Source organism: Magallana gigas, chromosome 10, assembly GCF_963853765.1.
Source record: "Magallana gigas chromosome 10, xbMagGiga1.1, whole genome shotgun sequence".
NCBI lineage: Eukaryota > Metazoa > Mollusca > Bivalvia > Ostreida > Ostreidae > Magallana > Magallana gigas.
Window position 1 is genome coordinate 10,673,669 of NC_088862.1, and position 15,165 is coordinate 10,688,833.

General features: G+C 31.9%; 1 protein-coding gene across 1 annotated transcript; it reads right to left on the minus strand.

Annotated features, from left to right (window-relative positions):
• On the minus strand, positions 1-10,497 carry LOC105337024 (uncharacterized). The gene is made up of 6 exons (XM_066073603.1): positions 9,556-10,497; positions 8,448-8,833; positions 7,419-7,814; positions 3,213-3,702; positions 2,604-2,989; positions 1-1,038 (listed from the first exon to the last, which is right to left on the minus strand). The coding sequence occupies exons 1-6, from the start codon at positions 10,055-10,057 to the stop codon at positions 637-639; spliced, it is 2,562 nt and encodes an 853-aa protein (XP_065929675.1). The 5' UTR covers positions 10,058-10,497; the 3' UTR covers positions 1-636.
• Positions 10,498-15,165: the final 4,668 nt, after the last annotated feature.

Genomic DNA, 15,165 nt, shown 5'->3' on the forward strand with positions numbered 1-15,165 from the left:
TAAAGAACAAAAGCCATTTTATTTTCATAACGATTATCACAGTAGAACTTCTTTTAGGCACATACATTTTGTGCATGAATTTAAATGACATTTTTCATCAAGCATCAGTAAATGATTTGTCAGTCTTTTACTTGTTAAGATGGCGGTTTTTGTAGAATATATGGAATGCAATGGTTTTAGAGAAAAATAAACATGTATTTAAATCGATACTACTCAAATGCAAAATATACATATAATAATAAGTAGTCTTATAGGCACCCAGTTAACACCTTTCAAAATAACAATAGCTTACATTACATTACATATACGAATTAATAACACGGTAAATACCACGAAAAACATACATAAGTAAGGAAAATCATACGATTTGTCTCAATATTCTGCAGACAGTAGCGTCTGGCAAGACAAATTTTCACAAACACTACAAATCTAAAATCGAGATCATTCAATGGAGTTTCGTGTATATTCAAAACCGCTCAAAAATGCCCTATTCAACAAACTATTGGTGGAACGAAAGAAGAGCAAACAAGATAAATATTTTACTCTTCAAATGAAAGCACTACGTATTTCACCAACAGAAATCTGTATTATCAAAAATCACACACAAATACAATGAATGAACAATCAGCACAAAACTTAGGCGCACCCGCAGCGTTCAACTTTCATTTTTGGCAGTGTCGTTAATTGTACCCTAAGATTGTGATCAAAGTAAAGCATCGTGAGACTTGACATCCGAACAGGTGTACAACATGGTCCAGCGTTACTGCCTCCAATGATGCTCGATTCGGGAACCTGCTGAACAACAGCAGCATGGGCAGATTGGCTCAAACCTTCATTTCTGCATTCTCCCGCGCAGTAATAGGCGTCGTAATGCAGCGGCGCGATAACGAAATCCCATTTGAACTCTTCGAAATCCACTGTTAAAGGATAGCGACAACACGTTTCAAATTGGTTTTGCTCGTTGCAGTCAATACCCGTATCTCTCTTTCTTCTGTTCTCATGAAGGGCTGTTGTTGTCCTGAAGTCAAGGTTTGGTTCCTACAAAAACCCACGATTTATGAAATTTAAAACAATGCATTAACTTCTTAAATCGAAATAAATTTTCTGTTTGAAAACGTAAACGATGAAACGTAAATTTCACCAAAATTGAGTAAACAGAAATATTCGATTTATATAAATACATAAGATATCGGAAAAATCTGATAAAATAACATTTATCAACAATCGAGTCAAAAATTATCAGGATTTTGGGCTCAACAAATGTCAGAGATACAAAATATGATACAACAATGAATGACATGAAACAATTAATCGTGAAACTGGTATAACAGTCGTATAATTCTAGATCAATACAAAACGCATATCCTAACTGTAATCAAATTACCAATGCGTTTTATTATTATATATTGTATATTTTTCTATAAATTTACATGTCAGTGATATATTTCTTATTTTAAATTTTTTTAAAATTAATTTAAACCTTATATTTCTTTGCATTTAGACGTATTATAGTTATAGTATTTCCTAAGCAATAAATTTTAAAAACTGGTGATTTTGCATATATGTGAGCCAAATGTTTTTTCTTTCTTTTTCTTTTTTATGATACTTTTAACTAGTATATATATATATATATTATCCCTTCTTATTATGAATAAAGGGCGGTTAAAATCTTACTATTGCTAAGGCGGGTGTTGTTGGTTTTTTTTTTATCTTAAGATAACATGGATACAAAACATAATAGGTGGATAGATGTTATGATTTCATGTCCAAGTACTGCTATTAACTGCTTTAAATAGAAACCAATTACATGCACTTTAGTTATCAAAACTTTAATAAATTTATTCAATATTATTTTTGACAAATCAACACTGTGTAATTTTTGGGCGTTTCGTGTAATCTTTGCTATATATAACCATTGTGTGTGTTTTGTATTTAGAACTAATCCATGCACCTGTACTAATAAATCTTTCATAAGATTCAAATAAAATTGACCTTAGACATACGATTTCTCTGAAACAATAGCAATTGTATTGGTTCATTATACGGGTACAAAAATACTTATTTTTACATGTTTTGCCAGGTGTAATGTAACTTGAGTTTCATGAAGTTAACCATTAACTTAACAGTTAAGGCATAATAGATTGTCTTGCGCCCATATACTTCAGTTTAAATGTCTATACATATGTCAACATTTTGTTTCTTCATATAAATATTTGAATACTTTATCAGATAATTAAACGATCACTACCAAGCTTTCCTAAATATAAGTCTTGATATCATTTGGTTGAGTCACTGATTTTTACGGAAAATGAGTTTAAAAGCTTTTTAGATACATTTTCTGTTTGGTACTCTTCTTTAGTTCATGTTTCATTGAATAAATCTAGTAATATACTAAACAGTATTTTGCATTTATGCAGTTTTTGATTTGTGTCAATATGAGACCAACAGATTCAATTCATATTATTATGCAATGCTACCATGCCTGTCTGCATGAATTACAGCATTGGAATGTTAAAACTAAGCCAACCTTAAAAAACTATCAAATCTGATTATATAGAAGATTGCTCTGACCAATTTAATGCATAGTATCGGTAGCAACTTACATATCCACTGCTGCCTGCAGATCCATTAGGAAGGACAATTAGGTTTTCATTATTTACATCGAAGGCTTCTACAACTACCCCTAGGTTTGAAGAAGGATCGGTTACCCAAGAATGGGCCAATTCAGTGATATCAAATTGATGCCATCCAGCAGTTTCTGCAATGGATTTCTTCCTCTTTTTTATGAACCTTTTGACTGGTGGTCCTAGACGTTTTCCAGGAGAAACCAATTTGTATAGAAACATTTCCGTTACATTGTGTGGTAAGTCATATTGTCTTCGTTGTTCGATGTATACCCATAAGTGGGCCTGGTACACACGTCTGTTTTCCATATGAGATATATTGAAGTATATTGCGCTTGGTGCTTCTACTCCCAATGATGTTGGTGCTGAAATGAAATAAATTGTAGCTGTCAAAGTACCCCCTTTTTACAATAAAATTGGTTAATAAATTTATCGTCTTTCCTCGGTGGTAAAATATAAAAACATTTATTGTACAACCTGCGACAACTTTTTCATATCAGTTATTTGGTACTGTAAGGCGCAAGAAAAATGAAAGTTTTTCATGGTCATGTTGCACAATATTGTAATTGCAGTATACTTAATACTTACGATCTTCAGAAAATATAAAGGTTCTTTCCATTCTACCAAATTCATCTTCTTCATCTTCTAGCTGTTCTGCATATGAATATGCTTGATCGTTTTGCATTTCATTCAAATTTAATTCGTTTTCATATTGTTGCTGTAATCTTTCATAGGATGGAACTCTTGGTAATCGTGTTCGTGTTACATTTGGTATACCTAAAACGTCCAATCTTAAAGCGTGAGACAGTTTTGCTCTAATGGAATCCAATCTTAATTTCTTTTGGCTCTCACGAATACGACAGGGTCGACACTGGTTTTCTGTATTATTTAAACCATCAAATCCGTTCAACAACTCTGGGGTTTGATCCAAAATGTTAGCGATTTGCTCCGATTCCTCTTCGGTAACACCATATTGTTCCATTATATCCAGGTTCCTTCGAGGTATCACCGTGCAGAATGCTAGCATTGTAAAATATGTGTACGTATAAATTAATGAGAGCAGGTTTGAATACATCGTTCACTTTGAGTCAGCTGATTGTTTTCGGTGTCTGTCTCGAGAAAGAACACGCTCTATGTCTTTTATACCAGCGGTCAAGATCCACAGAGGCCCAAAGTCTACAACAAAAAATCACTTTTGTCGATCATAAATGATAAAAACCTTTAAAAACTCGGCACTAAATAACAATAAAAAATCCATTGACGCCTTCAGTCTCTTTTGTTGCTAACTCACATTCATTTTCTTCGAAGGATTTTGAAAAATGACAAAAGAAACGAGCAGTGATTTCAACAATGAAAGAAATGAACACTTTTGCGCATATTTTGAAAGAGTATACATGCGAAAAAATGATTCATGCAGTGTGCATTGATAGACAGCCGTAATTAAGATACTTGGTGTCTGACGTAATATAGAGCTTATCGATTGAAACATGCATCTCGTCTTTTTCAACTGAAACCTAACTCTGTTATCGTTAATTAACAGGTAATAAAGTTTTAGTGGTTCAGAAAAGGTCGATATGATTGAATGAAGGTATAAGCTGATAAAACAGGTTTATGTTCAAAAGATTTTTTTTGGCAAAGTATTTTGAAATAACGTTTGAAATCGAGTTCTCTTAAAAATTTTCAAACAAAATATTTATTTTTACAAATATGCAATTGCTTTTTTTTTCTTTTGCAAAATAGTAACTTTTATTATGAATCAGGCAAGGGAAAATCAATTTTATTAAAACTATTAAATGATGCTCATTTTTTTCTTTCAAGGTATATCATAATAATGACGTTTGACGTTATACATGTCGGGTAGTTTTTTCCTTGCTGTTCAGAAATATGTTTGCCTCTCGCGTTACTCCGCCCATTTTACGTTATTCTTTTTGACACCGTACGTAAATGTAGTTCTGAATATTTCTTTTAGAAAATTACCAACACTGAAGTATTTTTACAACAAAAACTTCATTTTTCCAGCTGCGTCTTAATTATAAGCCATCTTTTTCATTATTTTCGTGCTAGTAAGGCTTTGAATAGGATGTTAAAGATAGAAAACCTCTTTTTATCTTCTTTTGCCTCATTTATTTTTAACTTTTGAAGTAATATAAAGAATCATAAGATACATAAATCTATTTTTAAAATTATGACAAGTAGAAAAATATGCACGTACATCATTTATGTCCTCAGTTAGGAAAATGAGATCGCGTTCTACCTACATAGCATATATAGTTTTGACCTTCAGGTCTTCACGTTTCTATCAACGCCACTATATGAAAAATGTCATCTATATGGACATTTCGTATGCATTTTTTATATATCATGAATGTTGAATTGATAAAATGACATGATGGTTTTGGCGCGTCAGAGCAGTGGTTATATGGAGGCTATAATATATTATTAGCTGCTAATGTAAAGTAGTTTCTGCATGTAAGAAATGTCACTATAACACTTCAGCTTGACGGTCGACTGTCAGTAAGTTTGTCATTCTGTTCAAATAAATTGTGTTTATTGCAGCAATTCGTAGTGATTGACAATAGCAAACCACCAACCTATATATTTCCCGATTGAGATTCGACATGAAATATTAGTATTTTAAAATTGTATTTCAAACATATTGTGCCTGGTTGATGTCAGAAAACAGATTTCCGCTTTAACTTGTATGTCAGCATGAGACTAAAACCATCATAAAATGTAGAAAAAAATGTGAATATGTTTCCATTATTTGTCGATTTTTAAGTCTTATGCCATTGTTTTTCTAACCACTGAAAAGGGTTTCAACAATTTTAAGAACGCGTTATTAGCGCTTCATAATGTTGCACTTTTACGAAGTAAAGAAAGACAAAATCGGCTGGAAATACATATCTACTGTATTATTTGAACATATCTGCTTTTATAATTCCCCATTCTAATAGGTGTATTTTTTTAAGTTTATTTTCATGCTTGTCTTTTATCTATTATTGTTTTGATTAAAAACAGATTTTTTGCTTATACGTTGTTTTTACTTGATAGCGAAATGTTTTAAATGATCTTTAAAATTTAAATTTAAAAATTAAATCTTTAAAATGATCTTTCAAATGTCTTTTAATTGTATAATTACCGACATGTTTCAGTCGGTAAAAAAAAAATATTTTTTTTTATAACAGTGGGTTTCAAGGTCATGATCTTCAGATCAGTAACTGATGCTTAGACCTATTGCACTACGTTGTGAGTTTTCGAATTGGAAGCCCTCATAAATTTACTGTTTTGTTTTATTTTTTTTAATTCGTATCAAGTTATTTCATAATGCTGGTCTGCACCTTTCCTCTCCAATTTCTGTCTTATGACTTCTTGAAAATTAATCATAGTAACATATGTATCTCTTAGTTCTTGGTACAACCTTAGAGCATGTCGGTATCAAACACTCGTTTAGAACGTTTTAATTAAAAGATATCAGATTGTGTTCTGTCCATGGCTGTCATTGACAGTGGAGGTATAGGCGATGCCAAGCCGTTTTTGACGAAGGTTATTTTAGATATTGCAAGAGAAGCTAGATTACACAGCTAAATGAATTTCTTAATCTTAAATTTTATCTTTTTAAAAATATAAACTATAATTCAAAGATGTTCATTTTTTTTCATTTAATTTTTTTATTTCTCCTTTTAGACTGTAGTAAAGAGCCTATTTTTGCAACAAGAATCTTTTATAAACTTCAATCAATTCATTATTCATTAAATTGTTCTGATAATTATCACCTGGCAATATCGTCATGAATTGTTTGAATCTTTACAAAATAAGCTTGTCATATGTAATTAAAATATGAAAAAAAGTATTTATAACACAAGTTTATTTATAAAGGAAGGTCACAACAAAAATATATACATACGCATTTCTTTATTTTGAATATCACAGTTTCTCATAATGTTTAGGCACATCAAAAATGTGCAGTTTATTTTGCAACAATTACAAAATTTGCCATTCATACATAAAAATGTTCCGCTTTTCTATTCAGAATAGACGTATCATCTAACTCTATATATTGCACATCATTCAAACATTTTGAAGGAGATAAAATGTAATCACATTTTCTTGGAATGCAAAACAGTAACAAACAATTTAAGAGACTTTCTTATATTCTAGATTGCACCAAAAGCCATGTTAATAAAAAACATTTAAAACTCCAAAATTTGGCGCGTCAATTGAAAATCAACATATTTAAAAAGCTGTTCGCACAAACATTCAAATGTATTTCTCACAGTGCTTTACAATTTAACAGCTGTACATTAACAATAACATTGAATGGAATCAAAACACAACACAAAAAGCACAATTACGAAAAAGCACCACAACACATCGTATAAAACTTCAAATCTACCTTGTTTTTAAAAAAACAAACACCAAAGAATACTCTCCACAAGAGATCATGTAACGGATTTCAATACTGAACAACATGCCTTTAAGTTATGTTCATATCTTTATCCTTTGCCCTATTCTTAAATACGCACCAACGTTGAAGGTGAAAGACGAAAGAGAATGATTTTAGTCAAAACCTTAACTGTCTTTTTTCATATTTTCATTCTCAAAAAGGTCATCTTCAAGAAGTTGTTCATGTTAAAAATATTTTAACGTGTCGATATGTAGAAAAAGGCTGGATACCTCGATATTTCTACGAAAACTTATAATAAACTTCACGCTGAAAGACTTTCAGTCTTGTGGATCTTAGATCCATAAATTCAACTCATACAAAAACAATTCAATTGGACAATATCTCTTTTAAGAGCAACCACACCTAACTACCTTCATACGCGGAAGGGTTGTGAGCTGTAATCTAGAGGTATGATCAAAATACAGCATTCTAAGATTAGACATTCGGACGGGTGAACAACACGGACCCGGATTATTTCCGATCATTCTTGACTCTGGTACTTGTTGAACAACTGATGAGTGACCGTGATTGCTCATTCCTTCGTTCCTGCACTCTCCAGCGCAATAATAGGCGTCATACCATTTGGGAGCAATGACAAAGTCCCAACCAAATTCTAAAAAACTGACGGTCAAAGGATAACGACAACACGCTTCAAACTGATTTTGCTCATCGCAGGTTAGTCCAGTGGATCTTTTTCTCCGACTGTGTGTTGCTGTTGTTGTTGTCCGCAAATCTAGGTTGGGTTCCTGCAAAAAAAAAAATAATTCAATTTTTAAAATAATTTTTCTTTGATTAATCGAGTTATTATGCGGATTATTTCCCCTTTTTGTTTTAACTTAAGTAGGTACTTTTTTTTTTATTGTGAATTAAGGAACAAGTGTTTTAATTGGGTTTGTTGATAAAATCGGATAAGCAAATATCATTTTCTTTAAATAGACCTTTAATAAAAAGAAAATGATAAACATTTGTGTAAGATATATCATGGATTCAATCAAATAGAAAATAAGCCACAGCTGTTCCTATTATAGCTCACTAAAGTACACCAAAAGTAGAAATGTACATAAATATCCACATGTCAACTTTCGGTTCTTATAGGTCGACTGCCACCTGGTCACAATGCACTTGGGATTTATTAGCAAAAAAGTGCAGACCAAGCAATTTTCTTTTGCTTTCACCGACAAGAATTTCTAATGATGTTAATAATTCCCCCTTTTATCAACAAAAGATAGACTTTTGACCTAATGACACACTTATTGCCAAGATTTGGATTTTAAAAGAAATTAAACATGTTTCTAAATAGCAGCCTGAAGGAGAAAAGAAAAAGACAGAATGTGAATACAAAGAGCGATCTTCACCACGAGTCATCGAAAATTACTTACATATCCTTCATCTATTCCTGAAGTAGGTGGCATGACAATCAAATTTTCATTCTCAGCATCAAAAGCTTCTACAACCAGTCCAAGATTTGAGGAAGGATTTGAAGCCCAGCGATGTGCAATGTCTGACACGTCAAAGTGGTGCCAACCACTGGTGCTAGAAATCGGTCTTTTCCTCTTCTTGAGAAATCTTTTGACAGGGGGGCCGCCGTGTTTTCCTGGTGGAACCAGCCTGTACAGGAATATCTCGGATACGTTGTTGGGTAAGTCGTAATGACTGCGGGGGGCTATGTAAACCCATAACAGTGCTTTATACACGTCTCTGTTCTCCATTGAAGGCATGTTAAAGTATATTGCGTTAGGAGTTACGATGTCGAGAGATACTGGGGCTGTAACAACAAATATATACATTTAATTAATAATGATAATATTACATCTACGAAAAATGAAGGTTGAAGGTCAGCGATTAAAAGTGTATTTTATATTAAACTCCTTAATATTTGTGATATGATTTTTTGTTATTAAACTAAAAAAACAATAGAGGAAGTATATTGTCTGATAGCCTGCAAATAAATCCTTTTTTTTTTTATTACAGGTGTATTCTTTTAATTTCCAAACTATTATATATTTTTTTAAACATTTCTATATATTTTCATATGGATATGGGTTTTGTCATTTTATTATTACAAATAGCATTTTATTTTTATTTTTTTTATTTTAATATTTAAAATTAAAACAATTTAGTATGGTTGCCATGAAAAATTGCACGTGGTTTAATAAAAAGAAATTGTATTACAGAAATATGAACGCAATGCTATAATTTAAGGGTTCAAATTATCCCTTCCCATACAAAAATAAAAAGATAAATAAACAAATAAAAGACTAGGATACTTTACACAATATTTATCAATGCTGAAAAACGAAGTAAGGTTAAAAAATCGTTAATTGTGTATAAAAAAATATGATATTGTTGCTAAAACAAATGATGCAACTTTAATTTATTTGAGTTGTTGGTGTCATTATGGAGGATGAATCTCATCAATATTTGAATATAGCTTGATTAAACCTTAATTTAAACCAAATCAAAAGGCAAAATATTGACAAAACTTACGTTCTTCGGAAAATATGTACGTCCTCTCTGATCTTCCGAACTCATCTTCCTCGTCTTCGATCTGATCAGCGTACGTGTATGGCTCATCACTTTGCATTTCACTCACTCTGTCTTGAATTGCATATCTCTCTTGTAACCTTTGATATGACGGAACTTTTGGTATCCGTATTTCTGTTATGTTGGGGATACCCAGAACGTCCAGTTTTAATGCATGTGCAATTCTGTTCTTGATTGATTCAATTCGTATTCTCTTCTGATCCTCTCTTATCCTGCAAGTCTGACACCGACTCTGATTTGAATTTAATCCATCTGAATCGCCTGGTGAATTGCTGTTTTGAGATAAGATACTCAAAATCTGTTCTTGTGTAATGTTGCCGGTCTCAATGTGTTCCAAATCCTCCATTGAATCTATTGTCTGAGGTAGAACGGTGCAAAAAACTGCAACCACTATACAAGCTATGATATAAAAAACGGAATTAACATTCGCCGGCATCTTGAACATTAAAATCAGCTGATCCGTGTTTGAGCGTCGTGTTCCAGATGAGTAGGTTCTCCCAAAGAGAGCAAGCTTTTATAGCAGCGGTCAAGCTATTCTCCTCGGCCAAATGGTTTGACAGCTGTGATTCTATGATGTATACAAACGGACGGTCAAGATCTCTCTTTTTTCATATACGCTTTTGTTACTTTTTTATTTCAGGTTTTAGGCATTTAGTTTAAAGAGTTTTTTTCTTTCTTTTCTAAATCCTCCGAAAATTAGGTCATAATTTTGAAGACCGGATTCTCCTTTTGGTTTACGTCACTTCTTTTTTTCTTTTTTTTTTTTTACTTTTTATTTGATCACTGAAAGTAGAATAAATTCAATTTCCATTATCAGAATAACAACATCCTAGAAAAAAAATACCGCAAAGCAGTTCTCCGTTTCTATTGATCTGCTGATGTTAACATCTTTCTATGCAATGCTATGGTATATCCCGTTTTTATGGTTTTAGTGCGACGAAAGGGCAAGGTCTTTACTAATTATTTTTACACACCACCAAATCATTCTTGCTTTGAAAGTCGGTGTCATATGTTTGCAATTAAAAGCAAATAGTAATATACTTAAGAAAACGGAGCCTGTCATTAAGGATAACTGAAATGTATATTTAAAGAAGAAATGCCGACACGGATTATTTCGTCTCTTAATTACAACAGTAAATTTGATGTTTCTCTCTTTAAGCTTAGAGAAATATAATGAGTACATTTCAAAGACTTTTTCGGGTTTTACCTGCTACAAATCTGGCTTAAAGTTCAAAATCCTGAGTTGTCTCTGAATTGTTTCATCCAAATGATAGATACGTTAGGTATATGTTAGCGGTATTGAAAAAATGAAAAGGTTTTATCTGTTCGTTATATAGCCCTTAGATCAAAAAAGGATGTAAACTAAAATATAACGGGAGTTACCTGAGGACCGATGCATACACGTTGTCTTATCTAAGTTTGAATAACACTCGCAAAAAAGAAAAATCTACATTTTGTTACAAATGTTATTTCGTAAGTTTGCTCAATTTGTTTAAAATGTTCCCCGTATTTCTTTTAATGTTTGTAACCGCAGTTTTAGTCCATTTTCTTTTCATTATTCTTAAAAGAAATGAATTTTGTTTGGCACTACATGTCACATGTAGTTGGTGAATATATTAACTCATTTTTTTTTCGTTTGGAGAAATTAGATCAGAAATGACAAGTCCTAAAGGGGAGAAGAAAAAATCCTAAAAGAATACGAATATTTTCAGAGTTTCTTCTACTGGGAATATATACATTACGTATGCTCTCATATTTCATTTTGTTGACGGTTTTATGTTTCACGAATTATGACACGATCGCTTTTTAGTAACCTATTCTGACATTTATTAGCACAAAATAGGCACATAGAAGTAGAGTTAAAGATTTATTCTAGATTTGAATAACAAAAAGTTATTCGATACAGGGATCATATACCCACGTCAAGTTTGTCACTTATAGTGAATAATTTGGACATTTATTGTGGCTACTTAAATGTAAAAGATGGCATCAGACATTTAATATCAATCAAACATTTTTTGGGCGAACAGCTTTAACATATTCAGAACATACGGGTTACATACATTTGAGAAATTTGTGTAGTTTATCTTTTCATGACAGGATTCCTCGCTCAACATAATATGAGCTTATGATTTGAAACATGATGTGATGACACCTCGGTAAAGGCGCACAATGCGCACCCCTGGGGCGCATATGTTAATTACGTCAGCATTTGTGTTTTTGCACATATTGGACAGAAATTTCATTGTAATCCTTGTTATGTAAATACGTGTAAAATGACGCGAGTCGATTTATTTTTTAGATGCATAAATTGCTTGTCCAAACTCAGTTTATTATTGTAATTAAACCACTATGACGGATCCGCTGTTTCTTGATTAATCATTTCGCATTTGTACTAGATATATGCCGTTAAACTATTTGTACTGTATGCATATTGTGCATATACTTGCATTATTTTTTAATACTTGTATATTAAGTTTAAAATTGTATACATATTTAGCCTTCTGATCCAAAATTAAGGAAAGTGATGGAGGAAGAATAATTAAAGAAAAACATTTGTTTTATATTCATCCTGTCAAAAAATTGAAATTATTTTTTTTTTAACAAGCTCCTAGTCAAATTACCTTACTGAGCAAAAGTTTCAATATCGTTATCTTGAATTAACCACAGTGTTTAGATGAAAAAAAATGACAATAACAAACCATGAACCATCTCGAAATTCCATAAAACGGAATACAAATTCAAAGCAGAGCAACACTTGGTAGCAGTCTATTCGTGTTTTATTCAAAAGATATTGAGGATTTATTTGAAACTTTCCTTGCAAAACTCAATTTTAAAAGCACTATCTAAAATAATTAGCATCCATCTGTGAAACACAGAGGTTTCCTCTTAATTCGATCAAGATAGAGGAACAGTATGTAAGTTAATAAAACAGATAATTTAAGGTACAAGTATTCATTCCTGTTTTTTTTTTACTATTAAAAGGAAACTCGCAATCTGATACCATGAAAACACTGAGCAAGCCCAGTGATCATGATTGCTGGCTTTTTGTTAAATTCTAGAGTAGACAGTTAATGAAACTGCTGAAATCTCATGATACATGTAATTGCTCGTGACTGCATCTGTTCTAAACTGATCTATAACTATGTTGCGCACACATATCAATGCTATTTTTTATTTACCACTCCTTATACCTTTGACAACAAATCTTTACAAGCAACCAATCTGATGCTCTCGACTTTATCGATCAAACAGCGATAACAAATGTACACGATTATGGAGATGTACTGCAAGTATCATCGAAAACATCAAAGCCACTTTAAGTATTTTGATAAATTATGGCGAGGTGCACGACGTGTAATGCTCTATCCTAATCAAGTATTGTTTCTCTGCATGATACATGGACGATTATGTCAGTTCCATGGCACCGTCTGTTTTTTTTTCGCTTGTTTGTTCCTTCTTGGAAGTGTTATGCTCATCTTCGACCACAACTTGCAAAAACACTTTTCACTTGTGGAATCTATTAACCGAATGACCGTCTTTTGAATTACTTCATAGAAAAAAAATGGTTTCTTCCAATCGCAAACATCAGTGCAAGAGCTTTTAATAAGAGTGCAAACCGTCAAAGGATTTTTTTTCATTCATTTAAGGAGGCCGGATGCTCAACAACTTCACCATCACATCTGCCTAAAATTTTCAGATATGATTTGTTGAGCTATAAAGTATTATTTAATAAAGGAACAATTCATTTATTACACCTTTTGAATTTAGGTATTTTCCTTTATTTTTATATAGAGTTCTCCTTCTAAAGGAAATCAATAGAGTCTAAAAGTGGCCACGACTTTTGAGTCCTCTTAAGACATACAAGCAGCACTTTTATTTCCAAGTGCTTTATTCAACTTTCTTTAACTTTCAAATTGTGTGTTATACAGAAAGCTTATTTTCGATCGTGCGTACTTAAATGGCCAAGAATGTTGCACCCGGGTTTCGAATTAATAAACATTCTATTTTACGAAATTTAAAAAAATTAAGATAATTGGTTGATATATGTAATGGTTATGTACTTTCCTACTTTAATCAAAATGATGCGCAGTTGTATTTTTTCGCTTTTAGTTAAACAATTAATTAATGCTAAAAATGTGGAGCAAAGTTTAAAGACCCGTGACTGGGTCTTCAGATGTTGTAATCGTTGGGTTAATTTCGGCTTCTCTGAAATAAGTGTTCTAAATCTTAACTACATGTACTTGTAAGCCACTTTATTAGAAAATTGTCGAATCAGCCTATTTAACTTTGAAATAAATATAAAAGAACTTCTTGATTTATTTTTCCATTTATATACCAGTTGCGATCAAGAATGTGTTGACAATTTTGATAAAAATAAGTGTCGGCAAAACTTTGCATAATATGCTACATCGGTATCTTCAGAGACGGTGTGAAAATTCAGTAGGGGGGGGGGGCGGGGGAGGGGGCTGGTAGTCGTGGCAATTTTGTATAATTATATAGAATATGATCATACATGTATTTTGAAGCTGTTATGTTTGGATTTTTTCTTTACAAAATTATAACGTACCGGTAGTTTATGGCTAAATATACCATAAAATAATACGTTAAATCTGATGGGTAACTTATTTACAACTCATCCTTCCTTATCTTTGCTTTTAAATGATCTATTTCCTTAACAAAACTTGTCAATTGATTTTACATCTAACAGTATTTAAGATAATATCTTTAGAACCAATTCATGCCGATATTTTGATAAGACGTTTGATAGGGAACCGAAATGCTTTTTCTAAAGTCGGATTTAGCAGTTATTGAAATAAAAAAAAGAATATTTCGTTTGGATGATTATCTGCTTCTATGTACAGTTTTATGTAGCTTGTTGGCAAATTAATTTCAACTATGCTATCAGATATTGAAAATATCATTTTACATAAAATCCCATGCCACAGTACAATTCGAAAAATACGCAAAAAACCCTGAAATACTAGAATAAATATACGTGCTAAATGTATAAATGTGGAATATGTATTTAAGCCAATTTTATTATTTTTTAAATATTCCACAAAATATAAAAAAAAAAAAATTTCGGGAAAGATGCTTGGTTTTAAAAGATTTATTTTTACCCCAATAATAAATAATTACAATAAAAAAGGGTACCACAAAAATTGAAGAAATCATTTTTAGATTTGAGAATCATAAAAAAAAATTCATTTTACTGATAGATATAGAACATACTATATTGGAGTTAAATGGACTTAAGTTATTATATTAAAAGGTTAAATTACTGCGTCAAATCTCCCACCCCCTAGTTAATGTCCATAAATCGGCTTGAAATCTCTTCGAATCATAGGATGACTTCATTTGAGTACAATGTGGGCGCAATGTAGGAATGTACAATAAATAGTTGGCACACTTCTAATCTATTAAAATTCTTGGCTATTCGCAGAGTTCAATAAATATAAATTGATGATGAAACGGTGGATGTTTTTATGCCTCGCGAGATGCTGGTTTCTCCCTATTTGTTTCTCCCATTCCAGATCTTGTCATTCACCC

Excerpts from the sequence above, each read along its gene's own strand:
- LOC105337024 (XM_066073603.1), bottom strand. The coding sequence starts at position 10,057 with ATGTTCAAGATGCCGGCGAATGTTAATTCCGTTTTTTATATCATAGCT. Across the intron at positions 7,815-8,447 it reads CAGGAATAGATGAAGGATAT|GAACCCAACCTAGATTTGCG; the intron begins GTAAGTAATTTT and ends TTTTTTTTGCAG. Across the intron at positions 2,990-3,212 it reads CTTTATATTTTCTGAAGATC|CACCAACATCATTGGGAGTA; the intron begins GTAAGTATTAAG and ends ATTTCATTTCAG.